At 43.2% G+C, this 26,146-nt stretch overlaps 2 protein-coding genes across 6 annotated transcripts in view; one reads left to right on the top strand and one right to left on the bottom strand.

The window, feature by feature from the left end:
- TSEN2 (tRNA splicing endonuclease subunit 2) overlaps positions 1 to 15,865 on the bottom strand; it is a 58,518-nt gene extending 42,653 nt beyond the window's left edge. The window contains exons 1-6 of one of the 4 annotated variants that reach the window (XM_030222114.1): positions 15,789 to 15,865; positions 5,670 to 5,876; positions 5,409 to 5,490; positions 3,999 to 4,035; positions 3,142 to 3,670; positions 847 to 924 (exon numbers count right to left, since the gene is read on the bottom strand). In XM_030222114.1, the coding sequence (XP_030077974.1) occupies positions 847 to 924; positions 3,142 to 3,670; positions 3,999 to 4,035; positions 5,409 to 5,490; positions 5,670 to 5,858 (915 nt within the window). In that variant the 5' untranslated portion in view covers positions 5,859 to 5,876; positions 15,789 to 15,865. The other 3 variants (XM_030222105.1, XM_030222128.1, XM_030222123.1) reach the window with 3 other exon arrangements.
- On the top strand, positions 446 to 26,146 carry MRPL16 (mitochondrial ribosomal protein L16). 2 transcript variants are annotated; one of them, XM_030222144.1, is made up of 8 exons: positions 446 to 458; positions 1,269 to 1,273; positions 6,737 to 6,739; positions 15,878 to 15,977; positions 20,626 to 20,697; positions 22,514 to 22,668; positions 25,327 to 25,823; positions 25,864 to 26,146. In XM_030222144.1, the coding sequence occupies exons 4-7, from the start codon at positions 15,917 to 15,919 to the stop codon at positions 25,810 to 25,812; spliced, it is 774 nt and encodes a 257-aa protein (XP_030078004.1). In that variant the 5' UTR covers positions 446 to 458; positions 1,269 to 1,273; positions 6,737 to 6,739; positions 15,878 to 15,916; the 3' UTR covers positions 25,813 to 25,823; positions 25,864 to 26,146. The 2 variants fall into 2 exon arrangements, with proteins under 2 accessions (XP_030078004.1, XP_030077997.1); XM_030222137.1 differs by having other exon boundaries at positions 25,327 to 26,146.

Genomic DNA, 26,146 nt, shown 5'->3' on the forward strand with positions numbered 1-26,146 from the left:
AAATGCAAATCACAGTATTACTGTTTAGGTCATGGAGATGAAGGGGCCCCTTTTACTAGAGTGAATTAAAACTGTGCAGGTACTGCATATTAATAGCAAAAATTAACATGCAATAACTGCAACATCTCTGCGTTAACTGTTGGGGGGGGGGGGGGGTGCCCAGCATCTTCCCAGACAGTTAACGTAGAGACAATTCACTTGGCCACACATTAACTGCTTTCCAGATAACTCGGCTACACACCACCACTTACTGAGGCAGCGCTAACTGCTACATCTTATCTCCTGCATTCAACAGTTAAGCAAAAGCCGGTTCAGAGGGAATTTGAGGTGCAGCAGGGACCCAGCAACTGACTGTGCTACCAAAGGGGACCCCATCAGTCCGCCACCCCCGGCTCAAACTGGCCACCGGCCCAGGAGCACCCTCAGAGGTCTTGGGCCTAGGAGCTGGAGAAAAAGCCGTCCACCACCTGTTGAGATAGAGACATACTAACTGAGGAAGGAGCTCGCCCTCTGACATCACTGCCTTTAGTTTGTTTATCTCTATCTCCACATGCTGGTAGGCGGACTTAACCCACTAGTTCCTGGATTCATCTGCTGCAAGTGACAAGGAAGGTAAATTACCAAGACATGGCCTATGCCCATTCTCCACCCCATTTCATGCAATACAGTGAAAGTAAGAATTAAGGCCCAGGGGTGTGCTTACAGATAGCCTGTGCTAATTCCATGTTAATTGTTTAATATGCTTTATTAAAAGGTCCCCCAAGTGTTTTACCTTCCACTGGGTCAAGAGGAAAAAATAACCATCTGAAAACCAATGTTTTAGAGAAAAGTTTCAGAGTTACTTACCTCTTCCAGACTAAGTTGTAAATATTCAAAAAGTCTAAATGGATTTCTTCGGCAAACTAATTTTTCTGTTTTTACCAACTAAAACAAAATGCAAAATATATACATAAGCTGTAACCAGATGACAGCTGTAGAATAGACATATGCATTTTAATAACATTACTTAATGTTTCTTATCCTTTTCATGGCAGTAAATATAGAGAACACTTTTCAGAGCGATTCTCTGGGGGTATACAGACATTTACAAATGGAGAAGACCCCTTTAAAACCTGCCCACCCTTCAGTGCACAGGAAAGCATACTTGTCCCACAGTGGGCTAGATTCTACATATGGCGACTAAAACCTAGGTGCTTCCAATTTACATGCCTAGCGGTATTCTATAAACCGCGTCTACGTTCAGACACGGTTTATAGAATAGTGCATAGGCCGGGTGGACGCGCTTAGATTTAGGCGCAACCGTTTACGCCAGTGAAAAGTTGGTGTAAATGCCTGCGCCTAACTTGTAGGTGCGCTCCCCCGAATTCTATAACCACGTACGTAGATTTGATTGATTGCCCCAACACCTCCACAATCCTCCCATTGCTGCGCCCCCTTTTTTGCTACATGCGCTGGAATTTATTATTATTAATAGCATTTGTATAGTGCTACCAGATGCACGCAGCGCTGAACATCTGATACAAAGAGACAGTCCCTGCTCAAAAGAGCTTACAATCTAAATAATACAGACAGACAAGACAGTTGCGGGTGAGGGAAGTAATGGGTGAGAAGGAAGGAAGGGACAAGGGGAGGGCAATTGAGTAGTGGCTAGAAGCTAAAAAGCAGCAGTGAAAAGGTGGGTTTTCAGCATAGATTTGAAAACAGGTAGAGATGGAGCTTGACATATAGGTCCAGGAAATCTATTCCAGGCATAAGGTGCCGCGAGAGAAAATTTACAGGTGCCTCTTTTCAGAATATGCCTAAAAAGATGCACGCGTAAATTCTAATTGTTGCCAATTAGTGTTGATAACTGGTCGTTATCGGCCAATTATCAACACGAATAGGCTCGCTAACTAATTCAGTAGTATGCGTAAATTGGCCACATGCCCAATTTAATGTGTGCTTCTTGGAACGTCACATATAGAATCCAGGGGAGTGTGTGTACCTTTCCTCATGGGGAAAAGGGATAGAGTGAATTATACATGAGGATTTCATTCAAAAATTTCCATATGCTCTTCATTCTGAAAATATAAATCTCAAAGCACCAGCCCAATGCTGGATTTTGGGAGGGAAACTTCACAGGAAGGGATTTCCTTTCAAAATCAGTTTACAGGTTCACAGGTAGAAAGTCTGAACATCAGGTTCCTAGGGGTAATTTTTAGAGCTGCATTTCGATTAAAATTTAATGTCCTTCTCTCCCACTACCAGATCCAAAATCTCTACTTCTCTGACATCTCTTCTTGTTGCTGCATGGGCAGGTCGGGCTAGAGGGCACGCTTCACATCAGGCCTCAGGCAGCATCTGTGCATCACTGCTGCTGCTGGGGACCAACAGAAGAACACCTTTAAGACAGACCTGGGGGAGCTGGGGATTGAGAAAGGGGGAATAATGAGTCACACGTGGGAGGAAAGATGCTGGATCACCCCCCCACGGATTGGGGTTTGAAGTAGACGAGAAAAAAGGAGAGATGTTGGCAGGAGACAGGAGATGCTGCAATGTAAATAATTTTATTAACCGTGATTTTCTTTTTTAATCACGACTAATGCAATTAATGTGCAGCCTTAGTAATTTTATGAAGTTTTGTAAATGAATAAAAAGCTTCTTATTTAAAAAAATTTACCCCCAAACATAAAAGAACGTATGGTAATAAGGAAGCGTATACTTTTATCCAACCTGTGGTTAGGCATGTTTGCAGAAGGAGTTTGGGCAAAACGCAGGCAGTCACAACACATTTGCATAGGTTATAAAATACTTATCTAAGTGCACACATTTACTCCAGCTCCCGAAGTCATCTAAGTATATGTGGCTGCATTTTAGCCACAATTGATGCAGATTGTGAGATGCTATTTTACGAAAACACGCAGGTACCTACGTATTTTTATCAAACAACCTCAAATGAGGTGACAACTATGCCTGAACCTAATATAAAACTCCCTCCATATGGACAGCAAAATACCTTCCAAGTAACTGCAGGACATAAAAATAGAAACTTTTCAAACCAAATGTAAATGGTTTTGATCCAATTTATTCATGCTTTCATTGGTAAATTTAAATGTGTGTTACCAAATGGAAACAATACGATGCTAGTTTTCATAAACTCACTTTTCCTTTAGCCTCTTCCTCGTCATTACGCTGGTGGTTTGCTTCTTCCTGTACTAATACATACTCAAGATCATGTTCCTTTGCTCTGGAAGGATCATGACACATCGGTGTAACACCTTCTTGTGTTTTGCAGCCACAGTACAAAATAAAGTCATCATGCCTTTGACAATGTATTCTAGCTAAAGCTTCCTTGTCCACTGTATTCAATACATCCAAGCCATACTTGGCTAATGGGTCATGAGCGGGATGCCCTTCTAAGCATAGTTTCTTACGGTCTCCCCCTTGGCTTTGATCTTCACTATTAGCGGATACTGAGTCTCCATTAAATGTCACTGTAGACATTGCTTCTTCTCCATCTTCTTTTCCTGTGTCTGGCTCATTGTGAAGTTCAGTGTGCAACTTAGCAACCTCTTTCTCAAGTGGCAGTTCGAGTGGTTTTATATAATTCTCCAGGATACTGTTGGCTACCTCATCATTCAGTCCTTGTCCTTTCAGTAGGCTTTTTGCCCATTCTACATGGTGCCAGTATCTAGGATAAGGAAATAAATGAGATTTAAAATACCACATAAATTCCAGCAAACAAATGTCACGTACAGGCAGAGTAAAATCCAGGCTTCCTGCCAGTCTATGTCAGTTAACACCTATTCATCTCACTTTAGGATAACCCATTAAGGAAAATGATGATATGAACATGCTGTAAATTGCTTAGAGCTATTTACTGGCAGGACAGTATGTAAATTTGACAAAAATTGAGCCTGATATGTTTAAACACAGCTGTCAGACTTAAGTCTCAATATGCAAATTATAAAATTCATAAACTCTGTCCTCAAAAGCAGTCCTGACCATTATATACTTACTTATTTGATGTGATTACAGGCATATTCATATTATAACCTAGAAGAGAACAGAACAAAATACCAAATTGTAGTCGTCCAAAGGTTTTCAGTGAAGCAAGATATGTCATTTTCTCTAGCTGAGTCTTCTTTAACGTGGGGAGTCTTTTACTAAAGATTTGTGAATGTTATCTGCAGCAGGACCCATAGGAACAAAATGGGTCCAGTGGCAGATATACAGGGGCATTTCCGAACGGGGACGACCATCTCTAAGGGCGCCCAACTCTAAGGACGGTGACGCGAAGGGGCGGGGCAACGTGTATTATCGAAACAAGATGGACGTCCATCTTTCGTTTCGATAATACGGTCGGGGACGCCCAAATCTTGACATTTAGGTCGACCTTTGAGATGGTTGTCCTCAGTTTTCGGCAATAATGGAAACCAAAAGACGTCTATCTCAAAAAAGCCCAAATCCAAGCCCTTTGGTCGTGGGAGAAGCCAGCATTTGTAGTGCACTGGTCCCCCTCACATGCCAGGATACCAACCGGGTACCCTAGGGCGCACTGCAGTGGACTTCACAAATTGCTCCCAGGTGCATAGCTCCCTTACCTTGGGTGCTGAGTCCCCCAACACCCCCCCCCCCAGGTCCGCCTGTCTGAAGTACACTGCACCCACTACAACTACTCCAGGGACCTGTATATTGCTGCAATGGACCTGAGTATGGCATTTGAGGCTGGCAAAAAAGTATTTTTAAACTTGTTTTTTATGGTGGGAGGGGGTTAGTGACCACTGAAGGAGTAAGGGGAGGTCATCCCCGATTCCTTCCGGTGGTCATCTGGGGCACCTTTTGAGGCTTGGTCATGAAAAATAATGGACCAAGTAAAGTCGGCCAAGTGCTCGTCAGGGACGCTTTTCTTTTTTCTATTATCGGCCGAGGACGACCATCTCCTAATCACGCCCCAGTCCCGCCTTCGCTACCCTGCCGACACGTCCCCGTGAACTTTGGTCGTCTCCGCGACGAAAAGCAGTCGAGGGTGTCAAAAAAAAAAATCGGCTTTCAATTATGCCGATTTGGACAACCTTGCGAGAAGGACGCCCATCTCCCGATTTGTGTTGAAAGATGGGTGTCCTTCTCTTTCAAAAATGAGCCAGATGGGCTAACCTTTAGTAAAAAAAAAACCTTTGGTTTCTAAAAGATAGTGACAAAGACTATTTCCAAACTTTCTTTCTACACAAGGTTCCACAGTTCCAGGGACAGAGAAAATTCTATGCCGCTTGTAAACAAATTTTTTGTATTTTCTATAAAATGAAGTCCTTGCATAAAGGCTGTAATACTGGACTAAAAAGGATACAGTTTATGCTTTGAGAAGAACAAATATTACCTGAATCTTGCTGACCAATCCAACGTTCCTGAACAAAAACTTATGGATTTACCTTTCAACTGAGCAGTCAATTCAGGGTCTGAAATATTGTATTCTGGTCTGCTTCTGGACAGAATCCCTTTTCCAAAATAGCCCTTTAGTATAAAATAAAGAAATTCAATCAATGTACAACAAAGAAGTTGGTAACAAGCTCCCCTTTGACTGCATACCATTATTATATTTCAGGGAGTTCACTAGATTGTCACAGGACATGGAAGATAACAAGAAAATAATTGTAAGTAATGATTATTTCAAATAAGTTAAATAAAAATACCTTTCCATACAGATGTTCTATATCCTCTGGGTTCCTCACAATTACATTGTTGTTATGGATTTCAGCATTACAGATCCTGAAGTCTTTTACATTCGTGTCTCCCTGAGATGTCAGGACAGGGAATGCAGCTTCATAAGATTCAAAGACCTTTTTCTTTCGTCTTGGTGCACGGAAAACTGCCTCTGCCATTGTTCAAACAGTTTCTTCCTACAAGAACACAAAATAGCTATTTCTTCATATAATTTAAATAGACAGCTATTAATAAAATAGAGATAGCTTGGCGTTGTTTTTGGCATGTGCCATTTTCTTTTTCTTGATTGATGGCAGGGCAAAACTCAAGCTTATTAACAATTTGTTCAATTTGGATATCTAAACAATTTACACTATAATAAATTGTTTCTTTCTCTGAAGAATTGGAGCTATGGTCCAGATGGATGAAGGGTATCAAGAACTGGATTATAAATTCAGGAATACTACAAAGCCCAGTTGGAAGCCAGTAATGCCAGAGACTGTGCAGGACCTTGGACAAGCGGGTGGGGTTACCAACTAACCTGTAGCATGCCGGTGATATTCCTCAAGCAGGTCAGGCAACCTAGGGGGAGACTGGCCTGCCTTTGGAATCAAGGAACTATCTCCGTAGTTAGCTGAGGCATTAGTAGTTGGGAGCTAGGAGTCCAGAGCTGCTCAGTGTGTCTGGAGCTCTGAGAGAAAGTTTGGTGTTGGGGACAGGCACCAGGGCTTATTTTTTATTTATTACATTTGTATCCCCCAATTTCCCACCTATTTGTAGGCTCAATGTGGCTTATAGCACCGGAGAGATGTTTGCAGACTGCGGTGTGAACAAATACAATGTGATGTTGTGGTAAGATAAAGTTCATATGGTACAGCCACATTAGGAATCGTAGAGCGGAAGAGTTGTGCTATGTTCTTTATGTGCTTTAGTTTTCTTGTGTAGCCAAGTTCAGGCATTTAGGTTGGATCGGTAGGGTATGCCTTTTTAAACAGGTGGTTTTTAGTATTTTCCGGAAGTTTAGGTGGTCGTACGTCATTTTCAAGGCTTTTGGTAGCGCGTTCCACAGTTGTGTGCTTATGTAGGAAAAGCTGGATGCGTAGGTAGATTTGTATTTAAGTCCTTTACAGCTTGGGTAGTGTAGATTTAGATATGTTCATGTTGATTTGGATGTGTTTCTGGTTGGCAAGTCGATTAAGTCTGTCATGTATCCAGGGGCTTCGCCGTAGATAATTTTGTGAACCCAGTATGCAGAGTCAGCAATCACTGATTTTGAAGCTGCTTATTTTAAACTTGTGCCTGCAGCTAGTCTGACATGTTTATCTGTGATTTTTACATCAGTTGTCTTCCCAGCAAAGGAAGGAACTGGAATTAACTTTGCTTTTCACATTTTGACAGCGTTTCAGCTCCCCCTCTTTACCTTATAAATACAAATTAAAGCTGGGGAAAGGAGGACGGTCTTTCAAAATCAAGGTTCCCAGAGATGCCAAGTCTCAGTCATTAGGACTGTGTCGCACTCTTTTGAAAGATCTCTAACTCTCACACTCTTTGAGCACCTCTCATTGATTAGAGACTCCATGCACCGATTCTGACTGTGGATTTTTTACACCCCCCCCCCCCCCCCCCCCCCCCCCAACAATCTGCCCTACTTTACCTCAAGCTGTCACAGTGGCTTATTACTTCAGGCAGAAATTGAATAGAAACATAAAAGTGAAACACTAACCTCATCCTGTTATCTCTGAAGGCAGCAGAAGGAAATTGTTTAAACTATAACTGTTAAGTCAGTTGGAGAATACAGTAAACTGTGCAGACACCTATTGTGTGTTACGGAGCACTGCTCTCCAAATATGAGAAATGAAATGACTGATATATGCACTTTGATGATCTTGTGTTAATCCTGCTTTTGGTGAGTAATTAATAAACTTAGAGAGGTAAATTAATAAACTGCTTTGAGAGCTAATTTCTCATATTCAACTAATCCCAGTGTCCTTCTGATTACTGACGAGGTCTCATAATTTTAATTATATATTCATAACCCAGAGGCAGGTGTTACAATTTAAGCAAACATTTCATTTAAAAATTAAGATCAACTGTGATTAAATGACAAATGTAACTTTTATTGTTGCAGAAGTTTAATTTAGAGACAAACTTTAGGGGTCTTTTGCTAAGGTGCGCTCACGTTTTTAGCGCGTGCTAAATGTTAAAGATGCCCATAGGAATGCATTGGCGTCTCTAACATTTAGCGCACACCCAATTTCAGTGCGCGCTAAAAACGTGAGCGTGCCTTAGTAAAAGGGGATCTATATTAACAATTAACATTTTAAGGGCCCTGTTCACAAAAGCACGCTATTGTTTTTAGCGCGCGCTACAAATTAGCACATGCTAACCATGTAGATGCCCATAATATTCCGAGGGCATCTACACAGTTAGCGCGCACGCTAAAAACGTTAGCATAGCTTTGTAAACAGAGACCTAAATGTTTTCTTTTTCAGGCAACTTAAGTCTAATACCAACACTAGCAGGTGCAAAGTGGAAGCTATCAGTTAAGTATCCCTATGGACCAGGGGCGTAGCCAGACTTCGACGGGAGGGGGGTCCAGAGCCCCCCCCCCCAGCGCCGCTGCCCCCCTCACCGCCGCCGCCACCAACTTTGACCCCCCCCCCCCCCCGACGACCCTCTCCCACCGCCAACCCTTTCCCGCCGTCGCCTAACTTCGCTGGTGGGGGACATCAACCCCTGCCAGCCGAGGTCCTCTTCTTCCTTAGTTCTCTTTCTGAGTCTGACGTCCTGCATGTTGTACGTGCAGGACGTCAGACTCACAGAAACAGAACAAAGCCTTGCGATCTGCAGGGCTTTGTTCTGTTTCTGTGAGTCTGACGTCCTGCACGTTGTATGTACAAGACGTCAGACTCAGAAACGGAACAAAGGAAGAAGAGGACCTCGGCTGGCGGGGGTTGGGGGTCTCCCGCCAGCAAAGATAGCAGACGGCGACGGCGGGTGGGGGTCAAGAGGGTTGTTGGCAGGGGGTCCAGGGCCAAATCTATAGGGGCCCAGGCCCCCGTGGCCCCACGTAGCTACGCCACTGCTATGGACCACATTCACTTCACTTAAAATAACATCTTCACGAGTATGTAAACACTGACATTGATATTTTGTGTCTATTTTTTATATTTTGCAGACCCTTCAGGAACTGACTGGACTCGACTGGAACATGTAAGTATGTTATGATTCTCTGTTTTTTTTTTTTAATTCGCTCCTTTCTTCATTCCTGTATCTCTCTCTAGAGTCCAAATTTTTTTCTCCCAATGTTCCTGAAGGGTCTATATATAAAAATAGACACAAAGTATCAATATCAGTGTTGCATCAAGGAGGTTTAATGATAGGCTGAAGCCGGTTCTCTCAGCAGCCACCATTTTGGTATGTCCAAAATAAACTATCAGCTGTTGCATCCATGTTGTCGTTGCTGTTATTTTATCTCAGTTACAGTTAGAAATGTGCCAGCTTGTGCAGCATACAGATGCACACAGAGGAACTACATATGCTGCAGGATACTAAGACTGGTGCAGGTGAAGAAGAATGTATTCCTAGGATAGTTGGCATGAATGTTTTAAGGTATTTGGAAGGATTTTTCAAGGATCTGATGTTTCTGACAAGGGGTTTGGGTCAGCAGGCGATAAAGAAATACCCACAGACATTCAACAGAAAAATCTGTTTGATCAAATTGATTCTTCACAAAGGTTGGGCTATGTAAAACTGGTAGGGTAAGACCCTCAAATTATTCCGCCGTTGTCTGAGAAAATCCTTCAAAGGGGGTGGAATGGCCAAGATGGCAGCACTGCTTCGGCGTTGAGAGCTGGTCTGTGACAGCGCTGAGCTCCGGTTTGCTTTTTACCTATTCCTCTGCAATATGCGTTATTCTAAAGAAAAGAGGTGGTTAAGACTGCTCCCTCCGCAGCCTGTGTGATGCCCTCAGTACAACAGCCTATCGACCGCTTCATTGTTGGACCCCCTTGTCCGGTGAGACAAGCCCTGCAGTGAGGCATGATGAAGGAGAATCTGCCTCTATGGGGCATGAGACATCACTTTTGTCCCCAGCACCAACAGCTCCTCCGTGTCCAGCGTTGGCATTAATGTGGGGTGAGGAATACCCGCTGCCGAAGTTGCTACGGTGGATGTTGCAGTGGAGGGTTCCTGTGTGGATAAGGCTGGCCCAAGAGGTAACAATTGAACTTATTTGGAAACTGCTGCAAAATTGGACTGTGTTACTACTAAAACCTCGGGTGAGGTAAATGCACTGGGGAGAAAAATGGAGGATCTAAAGAAACCTATAGACCAGGTTAAACAAGATTTTTCTAATCAAGTTGGTCAAATGCAAAGGGAATTAAAGAACAAAATTTTAAATTTTCTTCTGTTAAAGATAGCCTTGCAATTCATAGATAAATGAAGACTATTTATAATCGTAGACTGAATCTCAGACTACTAAACTTTCCAAAGTCACCTGGAGTATTTCTGCTGGACTTGTTCAAGAAGTACCTTATTGAAGTTTTAAAGTATTCTCCTGAAGCTGTTCTGTCTCTGAAAAAAATATATTATATGCCTTCATCTTCTAAAAATCTCCAGGGGGAAACGGAGGGTGACCATGGCCTGAGGATTCAGTTGGACTTGAACAATATATTAGCAATCTTAGAAGAATCTATTCCTAAGGCCTCTGAAAGAGCTACTTTATTGGTTTCTGTGGTATTTGAGCAACATCTAAATGCTATTTTGAAGTTGTGTTTTCGCCATGCATCTGATTTATTTTATGACAAGAAGATATAGATCTATCCTGATGTTACTAAAATTGCCCAGGAAAGGAGAAAATTGTTTTTGGCTACAACTTTTTAAAATTAGCTTACCCATGCAAGTGTGTTGTTAAATTAGGAGGGACGAAGTATGGGTTTTTTTTCACCCCAGAGCAATTAAGGGCTTTTCTAAATATGACAAAGATCATTTGAGCGTATATGTTTTGACTTTAAAATGTGTGCCGGGGGGGGGGGGGGGGGGGGGGGTTAGTTCAGTGCTATTTCTTTTGTAGTTTGTTTTCAACAGATTTATAGATGTTTCCTTTTGATTTCTCCTATCTTTCTTACATTCACTCCCCTATTTTTGTGGTCCTGAATATGTTAGTATCTTTTCCGTATTGCTGGAACAAGAGTTATCTTGTGTAATATTGTGAAATTTGATAAATAAATAATAAAAGAAAATCCTTCAAGGAAAATGCCAAAATGTACAGGGAATGAAAGCATGCACTACAATGGTTGCAGCCACACAACAGAGGACAGGCCAGAAAAGCTGTTGATTGCCAATGCTGTAGTAACACTGGAATGTTGGAGAGAATAACTGCCATTCCACCCAGAGCTAAAATTGCAGAAATAATAAAGCCATAATGTCTCCTGAGCCCCGACATCCTGTTCGGAAATGCTGAAGAGCATACTGAATGTGTCTGCAGTGAGGTAGTGGGTACGACAGAATCCTGTCTGGAGATAAATGAAGACATTCCCGCTGTTCAAGTGGATTTGCACCGGAAAGTGAACAAGCTGGTAAAGTAAAGAAGCTTCTGATCAAGCATAAAGGTGTCTTCTCTGTGACTAATCAGGATATGGTTTCACCTCGTTAGTAACTCATCCAGGGGTCCGTTCACTAAGCCACGGCAAAAAGTGGCCTGTGGTAGTGTGGGTGCGTGTTTTCGGTGTGTGCTGGGCCACTTTTTACTACTTCTGGGAAAAAGGGCTTTTTTTCAATGAGCAAAGGGCCTGCGGTAAAATTGAAACCAGCACGTACATATTTACGGCCCTGACCCTTAATGCCACCCACTGATCTAGCGGTAAGGACTCGCGCACAGTGACCGGTCGGCATGCGCCAACTACAGATTAATGCCAGAAACACCGCATGCAATAGGAAATAAAAAAATAATTTGTCCTGGCGGTATGGGCCCATGCCAAATCTGAAATTAGCACCAGGGAGGAAGGCTAGCCTGGCAGTAGTCTCGTTTTGGCGAATGCTGCATGTGCAGATAGCCTACCGTGCCTTTGTAAAAGGGTCCCCCAATGAACACAGAACAGGCAGCTCCTATTAAGCAATCATATCGCCAAGTGTTGCCTCACCTATATAGCAACTTTAAAGAATTTGAACTGGTAAACCAGGGAATACTGAGGAAAAGCAACAGTCCTAGGCGTCGCCAGAAGTAATCAGGAAGGATGAGACACTCAGGTTTGATGTGATTCTAGGAAGCTGAATGCAGTCAGGGTGAAGGACACTTATCCACTGCCATGCTGGATGCGTTCAGGAAAGCTGCGTGGTTCACTTCATTAGATTTGACATCTGGCTATTTTCAGATGGGCATGGCACCTGCCGACTTGCACAAAACAGCAGTGACCATACCCTTCGGTCTGTCCAAGTGGACTCGTATGCCTTTTGGCTGCTTGTGTAATGCGCTTTTGAACAGCATTTGTATAGGCTGGACCAAGCATTTGCAAGATTGAAGGAGTGCGGTTTGAAGCTTAAACCAGCAAAATGCAAGCTTCTGTGCAAGGAAGTGTGATTTCTTGGGCACACTGTGTACGAGAAGGGAGTGGTGACAGATGCGGAGAAGACCAAAGCACTGCAAAATCGGGCTGTTCCAAAAACAAAATCTAAAATAAGAAGCTTTCTGGATTTTGCAATCTTTCCAAAAATACTAGGAGTAGGGGGGCACCCAATGAAGCTAGAAAGTAGTAAATTTAAAACAAATTGGAGAAAATACTTCTTCACTCAACGTGTAATTAAACTCTGGAATTCATTGCCAGAGAATGTAGTAAAAGTAGTTAGCTTAGCAGGGTTTAAAAAAGGTTTGGCTAACCTCCTAAAAGAAAAGTCTATAAGTCATTATTAAAATGGACTTGGGAAAACCCACTACTTATATCTAGGATAAGCACCATAAAATAATGTACTGTTTTGGGATCTTTGCCAGGTACTTGTAACTTGCATTAGCCACTGTTAGAAACAGGATGCTGGGCTTGATGAACCTTTGGTCTGTCCCAGTATGGAAATGCTTATGTTCTACCGGTGATTGCTGAAAACTTCGCAGTTAGCGGTGTCACTACATTGCTTAATGGGAAAAGCAAAGAAACACGTGAAAGATATTCCATTTGTATATGATAAGCAGTGTCAACGAGTGTTTGAGTCTAAGTCTTTAAAGGAAAAACTAGTCACCACACCAATCTTATCTTTCCCTGTATTTGATACACCATTCATTCTAACTACTGACGCCAGTTTTAAAGAGTTGGGTGCCATCCTTAGTCATGTACAGAATGGTGAAGAAAAGGTTATTGCGTACGCCAGTCATGTTCTTCGAAATCAGAAAGAAACAACAAGAATTACTCCACTTTCAAGTTGGAGTTGCTAGCCCTTAAGTAGGTGGTAACAGAAAAATTCAGAGTATCCACAGTATGAGAAGTTCACAGTTCATACTGCCCTAACCCTCTGAAATATCTGGAATTTGCCAAGGTCCAAGCTGTGGAACAACGCTGGTTTGCTTAGTTAGCTGTTAGATTTTGATATAGTTTATAAACTGGGGCATACTAACCAAAATGCTGATGCTCTGTCAAGCCCACCCACTGGGGAGGAAGCTGAAATCACAGAAGAGGATCTGGAAAAAGATCTTATGATCCTTTCCAGTAATGAAATTAGGTCCATCTTAAAAGGGAGAAAGACAGAGAAACCCAAATTTGTTGCTGTGATTCAAAATATTTATTCAGAAATGGAAATGATAAAAGGACACAGAGAAAATAACATACCAGCACATATAATCAAAGTTTTAGAAACAGAAGTACTGCCCAATTTACAAATATTTTCACCAGAGACTAAAAACTGTGGTCCCAAGAGTTATTATATTCAAAGAAATTGCTTATAATATAGAAGAATTAAGGAACCGAGAAACAGAGAACATATCTACCAACTAGTTGTTCCAAATTAGCATTGTGCAGAACTACTGCACCTCTATCATGACCGCAGTGAGCACTATGGGGCTGAAAACACATTAAAGAATTTAAGACAAAAATATTTCTTGATAAACATGGCAAAAGATATGGAAAGTCAGGTGAAATCATTTAAATGGGTGTATACTTTCTAAAGATTGTTGCACAATGGAAGACAGAACCATGTCTTATTTCCATATATACAGACCCTTTGGAGGTGGTAGTGCTTGATTATACACTGTTGGATAAAAATTCCAAGGGGTTTGAGAATGTTCTAATGATCTGCGACATGTTTATGTTTATGCCACACATTTTCCAGGTTTACAATCACAATCCCAACCAGAAACCAATCTGCCAAAATCACAGTGAAAATGCCAGGGGCGTAGCCAGACAGCAGATTTTGGGTGGGCCTAGACAAGAAGTGGGTGGGCACAAGTGTTCTCCCACCCTCCCCCACCAACTTAAAAAAATATCTCAGCTGGCAGGAAAACACTGCTCTCTACCTCGTGGCAGCCTGCAGCAAGCATGCGCTGAAAACTGAGCATGCGTAGTTGCCAGACTTCTGAAGTGGAGAGCAATGTTTTCAGCAACATCAGGAGGAGGCCTTCAGCTGGCAGAGCTTGGGATCCCCACTAGCTACCACTAAATGTGTGCTGCTGTTGGGGGGACCTGAGCCCTAAGTGGGTGGACCTCGGCCTACCTGTGGCTACGCCACTGGAAAATGCTGATACAAATTTCTGCCTCAATGCTTTTACCAGGGTGGAAACAGAAAAGGAAGCAGATATTTTGAAGAAAAAGTCTTCTATTAGTAGTTCAGAGCTCCCAGGCCTCACAAACAAGTGCCCAATATTGCCACATCTATAATCAGCATTAGTTTGTAGTTTACACCAGCTGGTTTCCATTGCCTCTGATGCAGCCTGTACTTCTGGCAAAACATGGCCATGTTGGACACTTGCTTGAGAGTATTGAGAGCTTTGAACAACTAATAAAAGACTATTTTTCTTCAAAAGATCTGCTTCCTTTTCTGTTACCAATCAGAAAGAATACATTTGAGCATGCGTTTCTGCTACTGCCTCTCCATCCCTTTTCACTATATCTACAAGCAGTGCATATTTTCTAGCAAAAAAGGTGCCGGTACTCAAATGCTAGGCTACCCTTCAGGGGTGGGGTGATCACTGAGGACCCACCCCACAATAGCCAGGCCCCCTGCAACCAGTCTCAGAATCTATGACAAGGCAGAATTGGTGAATAGAACCTGAGCTCTTTCATTAAAACTTGGGGACCATGGGTCAATTTTAGCAGACAATGGAAAAGGTGCCGGTACTCAGTACCCCCTCAAAAAAAGCCGTCTACAAGTACACGTGCTCTAAAGCCTATGCACATACTTTTAGCCATTTAGTGGAGAGCAACTTCCAGCCGATATAATTTAGCTATTCTGCCCCATCTCTGTCTATAATATCAGAGGATTTCAACCCTGTCCTCGAGGCACACATTGCCAGTCTTGAAAACCCCGACTGGCTAGGTGTATCCTGACGAGTGAGTTAAAAGCCTCTGGTCTATATACTACTACTACAAATTATTTCAGAAGCTCAAAAGCAAAGCAAACATTTTCTCTTGTCTTCACTTGGAAAGAAATCAACACTTTTTGGTGCATCCAAGGAACAAATTTAGAAAGATCTAGCTGAAGTCTCACTGCTCGGAGTGGCTGAACCCCACCTCGGTATCTCTTAATTCCTCCAGAAATCCTATCCCTCTATTCTCCGGTCCCTTCCTCTCCTTCCCACCCCTAACGCCTTTCCTTTCCGCGCTAAAACGCTTTGCCTCATGTATCCAATCATGGCAAGCGAAAGCGAATCTTCTCCCTGTTCCACCTTTACCCTTCCTACACGCTCAACTGCGACTGCGTTCCTGTTCTCGCCGTGCAAGAAACCCATGATTCAAGTACCCCGCACCCTCTCTTCACTTACACACCTAGGCTGGAAGTACAGGTCTTTTCAAAGGCGAAAGAGCTGTAACTACTGCAACCAGCAACCTTCCCGCAGAGCTTACAGCAGCAAGGGACCTGTCCAAGTACACCATTGGAATTACAATGCTCAGCGCGCGCCGCTCGAGTACCTAGGTTCCGACGGATTTAGTTTCCGTCCGGAAGACCTAAGGGACGGATACTACTTCCGGTGTTCTTTCAGGTTGTTGTCACAGCCAAGGAGCTCCGATCGTAGAGTCCCGGTCCCAATGCTGATAAGATGCTGCTGCGTTGCTGCTCCCGGCTTCTGCGCCGCTTTCCCAGGGAGGCCTGCGTTGCAGGTCAGAGGTCACTAACCAGCGTTCCGCTGGCCAAAAACAGCGCGTGCTATTGATGAATAAAAACACGCGTCTTCTTGGTCAGCCAGAGTCAGGCTTGGTTTTACTTTGATTGCTTGTATGCCTTGCAGCCATTGTGCTTCCGATTTGAATGAGAAAAGCAGAGCTGAGAGGTGCTAGAGAGGGAAAACCACACCAACTTTGTCTGTTTCACACCGTCCTAGCTGCAAGGCCTGTGAACTAGTCACCGATGCAGAACTCTACCGTAGGCAGAAGCGGTCTATAAGCCTGTTACGGGCTGCATGGTTCAGCGCATATTAAAATGCATGATCAAGATGCAGCAAACCTTCAAACCAGTGCGCTGTTTACCGCATGAGAAGTCTGCCGCCTGGTCTGAGAAGACATGGGTTATTTTCCATTTGTACCCCGCGTTTTCCCACTCATGGCAGGCTCAATGCGGCTTACATATTTTATACAGGTACTTATTTGTATCTGGGGCAATGGAGGGTTAAGTGACTTGCCCAGAGTCACAAGGAGCTGCCTGTGCCAGAAATGGGAATCGAACGCAGTTCCCCAGGATCAAACTCCACCACCCTAACCACTAGGCCACACCTCCACTCACTCTTAATATGGAGACCCTCTCTCTTATTAACCCTACAGCCCCCCCCCCCCCCCCCCCCCCCATGACCTGAACCCATGCCTGTAATGGCTTTCTATGTGGGCCCCATGAATGCCGCATGCGATCCATTTTCATGGTCATGGCAATTTTCTGTTAGGCCAGGTTGTGATACTCTTTATGTACTAGGATATCCCATTTCTATTCTTTTGTTTTGCCTCTATAGTTTCCTTCTGCTTCTAGCTCATCCAGAACTGGTTTCTATTGGGTACTGCTACTCTGAGCCAGTGTGTTCCTTGCTAATGTTGAGAATGCTTTTCAACATATTGGTTAGATGAGCTCATAAGGAGGAAGTGTGGTGGTTCTCAGATTCTTTCATTGGGTGATGTCTACAGGAACATGGGTTTAATTGAAACTTATGATTCTTTAGCGGCGTCTTTCTTGATAAGCTGGCAAGGACCCAAGGTTGGGGTGTATAGACCTTCACAGTTAGGAAGATTGCTTAGGATTTGGGACAGACCAAGGGGTGATCTTGTCTGAAGAGGTACCTGCAGTACCTTGGAACCTTACCTCAATCTCCTTGTGAAAAAAAAGAAGTTCTTTCTGAAGGCAAAGGGAGGACAGCCTGGGACAGAATGGTTAAAAGAAGTTTTATAAGTTCGTTATCAGTGGAGGAGAGATTTCTAGTTTCCATCTACCACTCCAGGGGGGAATTCTGCACAAAACATAATTTGTGTACAGTATTCTACCATTACAAGGCCAAACATTACCCCCTTTCCTCCTCTGGCTCCACCTTCCTCAGCTCGCTCTGTCCTAGTTATTTTTTCCTCTAATTCTCAGCAACACTCTTAATTCTGTCTGTTCCTGGGCCTGCCCCCCTCCCCTGTCCTGCACAAGGCCCTTACTCAAATCACCATCTTTGTCCATCTGGCATATACTCCCTCTGCAACATGTACATATCCCTACCTCCCCTTCTTTGTCCCTTTCACACTCTCCTGCCCCCAGCGCACACCCCAACCTCTCGTTCTCTTCTCCCCTCGGGCATGTACCTCCAGCTGTCACTTTTTCCTCTCCCCTCATCACATTTCTTGTGCTTACTCTGTTCCCCATCCCTGTGGTACACCCATGAGTTTGGTCTGCTCCCCTCCCCCCCCCCCCCCCCCCCCCCCCGCAGTCACATGGTACACCCCATGTTTGTTTGCTGTCCCGTCTATTGTGGTACACCCCTCCCCAGTGTGCTCCAATGACTCCCACCTGCCTGTGGTACCAATCCCTGCTTGTTTTGTCTTGCCTTGATCGTGTTACCAGAAGAGTGGGTAAACTGCATTACATTACTGAACCCTATCCTCCTCTTCTGCCATCATAGACCCAACTGCTCATTGGAACCATTTGGGCCTCCATACAGCTACAGAGTTCAAATAGTCGAGCCCAGAATGTCAGAGGAGGAGGATGCGGCCCAGTGTACATCTGTTCACCACCATCTCATGCCATGCAATCTCTGCAGGGGTGGGGGAAAGAGGGATTGTAGAGAGCCACCCAGTCGTTCCTGTGTAGAGTGCAGTGCAAATTTTACATTGTGCAGAATTCCCCAATGAAGGAGAATAATAATGTATCTGAACCTTCAGAGACAAGTTCTATTTCAGGGGGAGCCCAGAAAGGACCATCTACTACTATTACTACTTATCATTTCTAAAGCGCTACTAGACGTACGCAGCGCTGTACACTTGAACATGAAGAGACAGTCCCTGCTCGACAGAGCTTACAATCTAATTAGGACAGACAGAACAAACGAGATAAGGGAATATTAAAGTGAGTAGAAATGTTAAGTAGTAGTAGTAGTATCCTGTGAGAGAGTTTGAATAGTAGGATTCCCTTAGTGCAGATTTCTGTGATATCCTATCTGATATTTTCTGTATGGACTGAATCAGAGCCAAGTGTACCTCTTGCTGAGAATTTACATCACTTACTCCAATAAAAGATACCATATGTTTGGAACAACAGCAACAGGCATGCAGTATATTTTAATTCTCACTGAGAAGGTGCAAGAGAATGTACCACAGTCCCTAGGGTCTTGAAAGATTCTGGTTCCATTCACTTTTCTCCTATCAGGAAAGGACCATGAGAGCAATAGATGGAATTTGGCACCCATACTTACTGAAGAGGCGCCACATATGTGGAGAGGATTAATACAACAGTCCTTGGGCTGGGAAGCATGAACCAGAATTCAATTGGGAACGGTGTGGGAACGGTTCAACCATGGCCCAACCACTGAGTACTGTTGAGTTATAGCTGTAGCTGGTGCAAGGGGTTCAGATGCCCTCCTGTGAACCTGTGAATTGGCACCCGCATGAGGCAAACACTGTTCTAATCTTGCTCTATGTGCAGTAGAGCTAAGTGTTTAATTTCATCCTGTGTTCTCTTCTTAATGAGAGCATCATTTTTTTTTTTTTGCTTACAATATCATTCCGTGTAGTCATATTCTGTGGAATCCAAGATAGTCTTCTTCCACAGGGTAATTAGGTGTATAATGTGACCAAACCTACCTATTGACCCTTGCAGCTCAGCACTTGTTCAATGTAATATATCTTCAGTGAATTCCCCAAAGAGATGGACCTGGTGACTTCACTCAGAAAAGGGCCTGGTTTGCTGATAAGTTTCAAATTTGTCAATAGACCACTGCTTTCTGTAAAAAAATTGACCCATGGTAGAGATTAAGTTCATGGAATTTAAATTCATCTTGAGTTAAATGTTTGAAGAGGGATAGTTGAATAGGATATTCTTAGTGTTTTATTTGCTATCATTTGATGATCAGATTTGATTTAGAGGTGGTCGATGTGGGGCGTCTGTTTATGCTTTCCAAAAATACTAGGACAAGGGGGCATGCGATGAAGCTGCAGTGTGGTAAATTTAAAACGAATCGGAGGAAATTTTTCTTCACTCAATGCGTAGTTAAACTCTGGAATTCGCTGCCGGAAAAGGTGGTTAAGGCGGTTAACTTAGCAGACTTCAAAAAAGGCTTGGACGGCTTCCTGGAGGGAAAAGCCATAGAATGTTATTGAATGGACGAGGGAATACAGTATTTCTGGGATGGGCGGGGCAAATTGCTTGTTCGTTTGGCCACTGTCGGTGACAGGGTTCTGGGGTCGATGGACCCTTGGTCTGTCCCAGCATGGTGATGCTTATGTACTTATGATTTGGTGTCCTTTAACTTTATTAATTGTTTTATTTATTTGTATTGATGATGTGATATGGAATGGTAAGCATTTGCATTTTTATTGTAAACTGCCTGGATAGTTCATCTATGGGGTGGTATATCAAATAAAGAGAAACTTGAGTTTATTTCTTGCAAGCCCCTGTGTAAAGAAGCACGTGAAAGCTCTTTCAAGTTAAAGTAAAAACTACCAGAGCAGGGTGAAGAAAGAGAGCCTGTTATAGTCTCACGCTAGTTTGCTTCTGATTTTTAATATAAATGTCAGAGAAATAAGGGCACACAATACTTGAGACAAGGGAAGAAAGTATTGAAAAAAATATTGATGTGATTGCCCACACCTAGACAGTTATCAGCTCTCACTTTAACTCTGTGAGGGGTCCTTTTACCAAGCTACGGTAAAAGGGAGCTTGCGCTAGCGTCAGCGCATTTTTGACGCACACTGAGGCCCCCTTTTACCGCAGCGGGTAACAGGCTGTCTTTTTCTGAGGACAACAAATGGCTGTGCGGTAATTGAACTACTTGCTGCGCGGCCATTTTGGGGAGAGCACTTACCGCCACCCATTGAGGTGGCAGTAAGGGCTCCTGCGCAAACCTGGCAGTAACTTAGCAGCACATGACGCTGCCGGGTAAGCACCGGTGCTACAAAATTGAAAATATTTTTGTAGCACCGGAAATGGCGCACGCTGGGGATGGGAACTACCACCAGGCTCCTGCGGTAGTTCCAGATTGGCGCACGACAAACCTGTTGCCGCACGCCAACTGTTTAGTAAAAGGGCCCCTGAAACATTTTATTCTCATCTGTAATCATCTTCTGTCTCCTGCAGGTCCTGGTGAGGGCATGAACAAAATTTATATTGCTAGATCGAAAACCTACAGCATCCCACCAGACTACAGTGGTAAGCACTTCTGTTATGGTATGCAGAAAACTAACTTGTGGAGAAATTGCCTCCTGAGATATAGCCAAAACTCATAATACTGCTCGTAATATTAACCCTCTGCCTCCTCTAATGCAAGCAGTGTTACCAGAAACTAAAAGGGGGTTGTAGTTCAGTGTACCAAACTGTAGCCCAAAGTAGAGACTTTAGTCTCCCAAAGAGGTTTCACGTTAACCGGGAATAGGGGAAATGCCCCTCAGCCTTTATGGGCTCATCATCCTCTCTTTGGGCTTCTTTAACAAAGCCGTGCGGCAAACGAGAGGAAGCCCATAGGAATTAAATGAGCTTCCTCTCATTTGCCGTGCAGGAATCGCTAGCACAGCTTTGTAAAAGAAGCTGTTTCTGTTTTGATGTACATTACAGGGTTATAAGAGTTCACGGAGTGATGCAGGTACCTCAGCAGAGGTAGCCCAATCCACACACAGAGTTTTCCCACACCACAGGGCTTAGAATGCCAGTGCGAGATTGATCTCTAGAATCCCACATCTTGAACACATCACACTAATTTTGATGCGCCTACACTGGTTGAGAATGTTATCAAACCTTTGTATCGCTCCATGGTGCGACCGCACCTTGAATACTGTGTGCAGTTCAGGTCATCACATTTCAAAAAAGATATAGTGGAATTAGAAAAGGTTCATAGAAGGGCAAGACAAATGATAAAGGGGATCAGACGACTTCCCTGTGAGGAAAGGCTAAAGCAGCTAGGGCTCTTCAGCTTGGAGAAGAGACAGCTGAGGGGAGGTATAATGGAAGTTTATAAAATACTGAGTGGAGTGGAATAGGTAGATGTGAATTGCTTGTTTACTCTTTCCAAAAATACTAGGACTAGGGGGCATGCAATGAAGCTACAAAGTAGTAAAGTTAAAATGAATCAGAGAAACTATTTCTTCACACAACGAGTAATTAAACTCTGGAATTCGTTGCCAAAAAATATGGTAAAAGCAGTTAGCTTAGCAGGGTTTAAAAAAGGTTTGGCTAATTTCCTAAAAGAAAAGTCCATGACGTGAGTAAATCCACTGCATATTCTAGGATAAACAGCATAAAATATTTTACTGTTTTTGCATCTTGCCAGGTACTTGTGACCTGGATTGCCCACAGTTGGAAACAGGATACTGGTTTTGATGGACCTTCGGTCTGTCCCAGTATGGCAATTCTTATGTTCTTAGTGTTATGAAGGATTTGTTTCAAAATTGCCTTGTTGATTTTTAAAGCATTGCATGATGTATTTCCTTTGTGTTTGACATCTTCTTTGGGAATTTATAGACCAGCTAGAAGTTTAAGATCATTGGGAAAGGTTTTCTTGTTGTGCCTTCCTATGGACAAGTCAGATTGGATGTTTATAGAGATTGTTGGCCCAATGCTTTGGAACTCCTCGCCACAAAATTTACAACAGACTGATTCAATAATTGCTTTTTGTAAACAACTGAAAGCTTTTCTTTTCCAACAAGCTTTCTCTTAAGTACTATCTGTAAGATGATGAAGCAGTTGGGCAATGGAATTTTAATTTTAAGCTTTTATAATGTTATGTTTTATGTGTCTTTGGTTATATATTTTGAAGGATTATGTATGTTGTTTGTAAGCCACCCAAATAGCATGTTCCAAACATCTGAGCCATCCACTATTAGAAGTTGAAGGCTCTGTGTCCTGAACAAGCTAGTCCTAGAAGTGAAAAGCTGTGTAATCTTTGTCAGTCCCCTAATCTCATGATTAAGATTGTAGTGATGGAGTGCACTGCAACTAATGATGGTGTTCTTCCTTTCTTCTTCTCTGGTAGGAGTACCTATTCTTGAGCCTTCGAAGCTGAAGTTTATCGATAAAGCTCCGAACCTGGCACAACCAAAGAAAGAGCCGAAAAACTTGGCAGACATTCGTGGTCCAACATCCGACCCCAGCGCTAGCGTTTTCCGTGATGGTGACTACGGTATTGTGGTGAGTAGGAGACAGTAGGGTAGGTGAGACCGTGTGCAATACACTTGCCTGCAGCAGTGGGAGAGGAGGATATCGGCTCTAATACTAGGATTTCCAAATAAATACAGTGGCAGTGTGACCATAACCCATACAGGGAACAAAAAATCCCGATCTCGGTAAAGCAACAGAACTTAGAGGAGTATTCCAAATAGCATCTTGCCTGGGTCTTGTCTTTATTGTCTCTGATGAAAGTTTCTGTAGATCACCTTTCTTTTTTGGTCAGTGTATTTTAGTAATTTTCACTCTTCTTTTGACATTAGATTACGTGCATATTCTTTTGTGACTGCTCTGACGTTTTTAGAATTTTCTTTGTAGTCTTAGACAGCCCAGATCAGCATTGCTGAGATGAGGGTGAGAGTGGGGGATGAGGGTGGAGGAGAAAAAAAAAAGTCTGGTAAGCACCTCCCTGCACTGCCCCCTCATCAATACTCAAAATGTCCTATCAGTTAACTCTGACATTTGGTACCTAGGAGCTGTAAATAAGAAATGCAAGAGGCAAAGTTATAAAGAACAGAGCAGTATTGTTCCTATATGTTTAAAATTTTGAAAATAAATTGCACTTACTGTAGAGTGTAAAGTCACCTTTTGATGTCTATATTTTTGACACTTTTGTCCTGTCCATTTTGAGCATCCAGATTATATGGAACCTCTCCTCATTGACCTGTGTCCATTATTTACAACTATTTGGGCATGTTCCCATATTTTATATTGCCCCTCCCCATTCAGTTAACCCGTAGCTGCAGCAACCTTTGACTGGGAATTAAGAACAAGTATCAAAAGTTTCTTATTGTATACTTTATAAAACAATTAGTTGTCCACTGTGGCATATCTACATATCTATATACATCACCCAGACATGATCTGGCTGACTCATCACTAGAACCTATGATATGTGCACTGCAATATGAGCCTTGCTGCTACACTGTCAGTGCCATGGGCTCACAGCACTGTGCCCCTGCCAACCAGAATACAAGAGGCAATGCCTGTGTCTATTCCTATGGGCTGGAGCAGGGGGGAAATTCGTGTCAACCCATGCGGGCCAAAACAAGGAGCACTGGAGCTGAGGAATAGACATTACATTATAAAGACTAGAAGGGTCTAACCTGGGAAGGGGGGAAAGGAGAGTGGAAGGGGAAGCACTGATCGTGTTGTTTTAAAGTTTTATCTATTGTGTGTATTTTAACTTTAGGTGCTGTGGCAGGAAGACGTGAAAAATAAATTGTTACTGTTGCCCTCTGGTCTTTGTTCACCTCTGTCTTTTCTCGGTCCCTTCCCTAATGGTTCATGCACTTCTGTTCTGCCCCAACATTCATTCTTCCCACCCCTTCCCCAGCATTCACATTCTGCTTGATAAAAGCAGTTAGCTTAGCGGGGTTTAAGAAAGGCTTGGATAGCTTCCTAAAAGAAAAGCCCATAAGCCATTATTAAAGTGGACTTGGGAAAAACCACTGCTTATTTCTGGGCTAAGCAACATAAAATGTATTATACTGTTTTGGGATCTTGCCAGGTACTTGTGACCTGGATTGGCCACTGTTAGAAACAGGATACTGGGCTTGATTGACCTTCGGTCTGTCTCAGTATGGCAACACTTATACCTGCTTGTTGACTAGCTCATGACTTCTGTACAAGCAGCCTGCAGCCAAAGAGCTTATAAGAGCCTCTGTTCTCCTGCAGTTTTAATCTTTTGTACTCCATCTCAGTCTTCTCCCCAGAAATTTTTGTCAGCTGAACGAAGGAGTAGTTGGGTGGGGGCTATAAAATTTTGGTGGTCAGTAAAATCAGCCAGGTGGTACATCTTTTCAAAAGATCTCGGGGAGAACATTGTGCCTGTCCCTCTGCCCCTGGGGGAAGGTAGGAAGAGACAGCAGAGCAGCTGTTTTATGCTTGTCTTGGTGGAAATTCGTTTGCCCTACTTCTCTGTACAACAGATCCAAGAAGTCTGCCAAAAGGATCTGAAGGCTGGTAAGACATCCTGGCAGTTTCCCATAAGATATTGAAGATTTGATCTGTCTGAAGTCCCCTTTTTAGCTGCCAAGCTGTGCTCATGCTTTGCATACAATGTGATAGCTACCTGGGGTTTGAACAGGATCAGTACTGAATCACTAGAAATTATTTAGATTTATGCTGAGAATGGATTTAAAATTAGATCAGTTAGTTTGATTGTTCACTGAATTAAAGATATTTGGCTTATCGATATAAAAGAATGTTTGCTAGGGTTGTTTTCTTGACACTATGGGCCTTTTTTACAAAGCTGCACTAGTGATTCCTGTGCGGCAAATGAGAGGAAGCCCATAGGAATTGAATGGGCTTTCCTCTCATTTACTGCACAGGAATCGCTAGCGCAGCTTGATAAAAGAAACCCTATGCTTGTGGACTTGAGGATTTTACTCTTACATTCAAAATCTGTGTCCCATCTAACCTAACAGAAAAGTAAAGTTGCTCTTTCTCTCTCCTGTTTCTTTATATCTGTTCCTTTTCTTTCTTTAATTTTCTGTTTGTTGTACTTACTTAATTCCTCTCATCTCTCCATCTTTTCCTTTCCTCTTTCCCCAGTTTTTCCCCCTTTTCTTTACCTCTTTTTTTGTCTTCCTCACCCTCTTTCTTTTTTTTCTCTAACAGGCATTGGGGGGTGGATACCTCCACTGGGGTCACTTTGAAATGATGCGACTGACCATCAACCGCTTCATGGATCCCAAGACTATGTTTGCGCGTTGGCGTATCAATGCTCCATACAAGCCAGTGACACGTAAGGGCCTAGGACAGCGGATGGGTGGTGGCAAGGGTTCCATTGACCACTATGTCACACCTGTGAAATACGGTCAGATAGTGGTGGAGATAGGTGGGCACTGTGAGTTTGTGGAGGTAGAGCGTATCCTGAAAAAAATAGCAAAGAAGCTGCCATTCAAGGCACAAGCAGTGAGTCGCAAGACGCTAGAGGAGATGCATCAGGAGGAGGAGCGTATGGAGAAAGAGAACCAGAACCCATGGACCTTTGAGCGTATTGTCAAAGCCAACATGCTGGGTTCACGCAAGGTGCTCAGTCCCTATGACTTGAAGTTAAAGGGCAAGTTCTGGGGCAAGTTCCGTTTGCCTGATCGTGTGTAACACCCAAAGACACCATCAAGATTTGCAGCGCTAGGATAATAACTTGAAATGAATTTAGAAGAAGTTGTCATCTTCTTTGTTCTTACTGGTTTGAGGAGGGTCCATCGCTGCTCTCGTGTCCAGCAGATGACAATCGTGCGATTAACAGTTAGTCTGTAACCCATCTACAGCTGGCTTCAGGGTGCGGAAGAACTGGAAAGTAAATGGGGAATGGAGATTTTTGAGACCTGGAAGAGGAGGGTAGGGCAAGGAGATCCCTTTTCCAAGATTAATTTGTGGCATATAAATTTGAGCAGAACTGTAATAACAAATAAACTTTTAGCACACACTGGTA

Source organism: Microcaecilia unicolor, chromosome 1 (assembly GCF_901765095.1).
Source record: "Microcaecilia unicolor chromosome 1, aMicUni1.1, whole genome shotgun sequence".
In the NCBI taxonomy this organism is placed as follows: domain Eukaryota; kingdom Metazoa; phylum Chordata; class Amphibia; order Gymnophiona; family Siphonopidae; genus Microcaecilia; species Microcaecilia unicolor.

What these genes read in the sequence shown, in the direction of transcription:
- MRPL16 (XM_030222137.1), top strand. Translation starts at nt 15,917, where the DNA reads ATGCTGCTGCGTTGCTGCTCCCGGCTTCTGCGCCGCTTTCCCAGGGAG. An exon ending in CATCCCACCAGACTACAGTG is followed by an intron (nt 20,698 to 22,513) that starts GTAAGCACTTCT and finishes CTTCTCTGGTAG; the next exon opens with GAGTACCTATTCTTGAGCCT. An exon ending in ATGGTGACTACGGTATTGTG is followed by an intron (nt 22,669 to 25,326) that starts GTGAGTAGGAGA and finishes TTTCTCTAACAG; the next exon opens with GCATTGGGGGGTGGATACCT.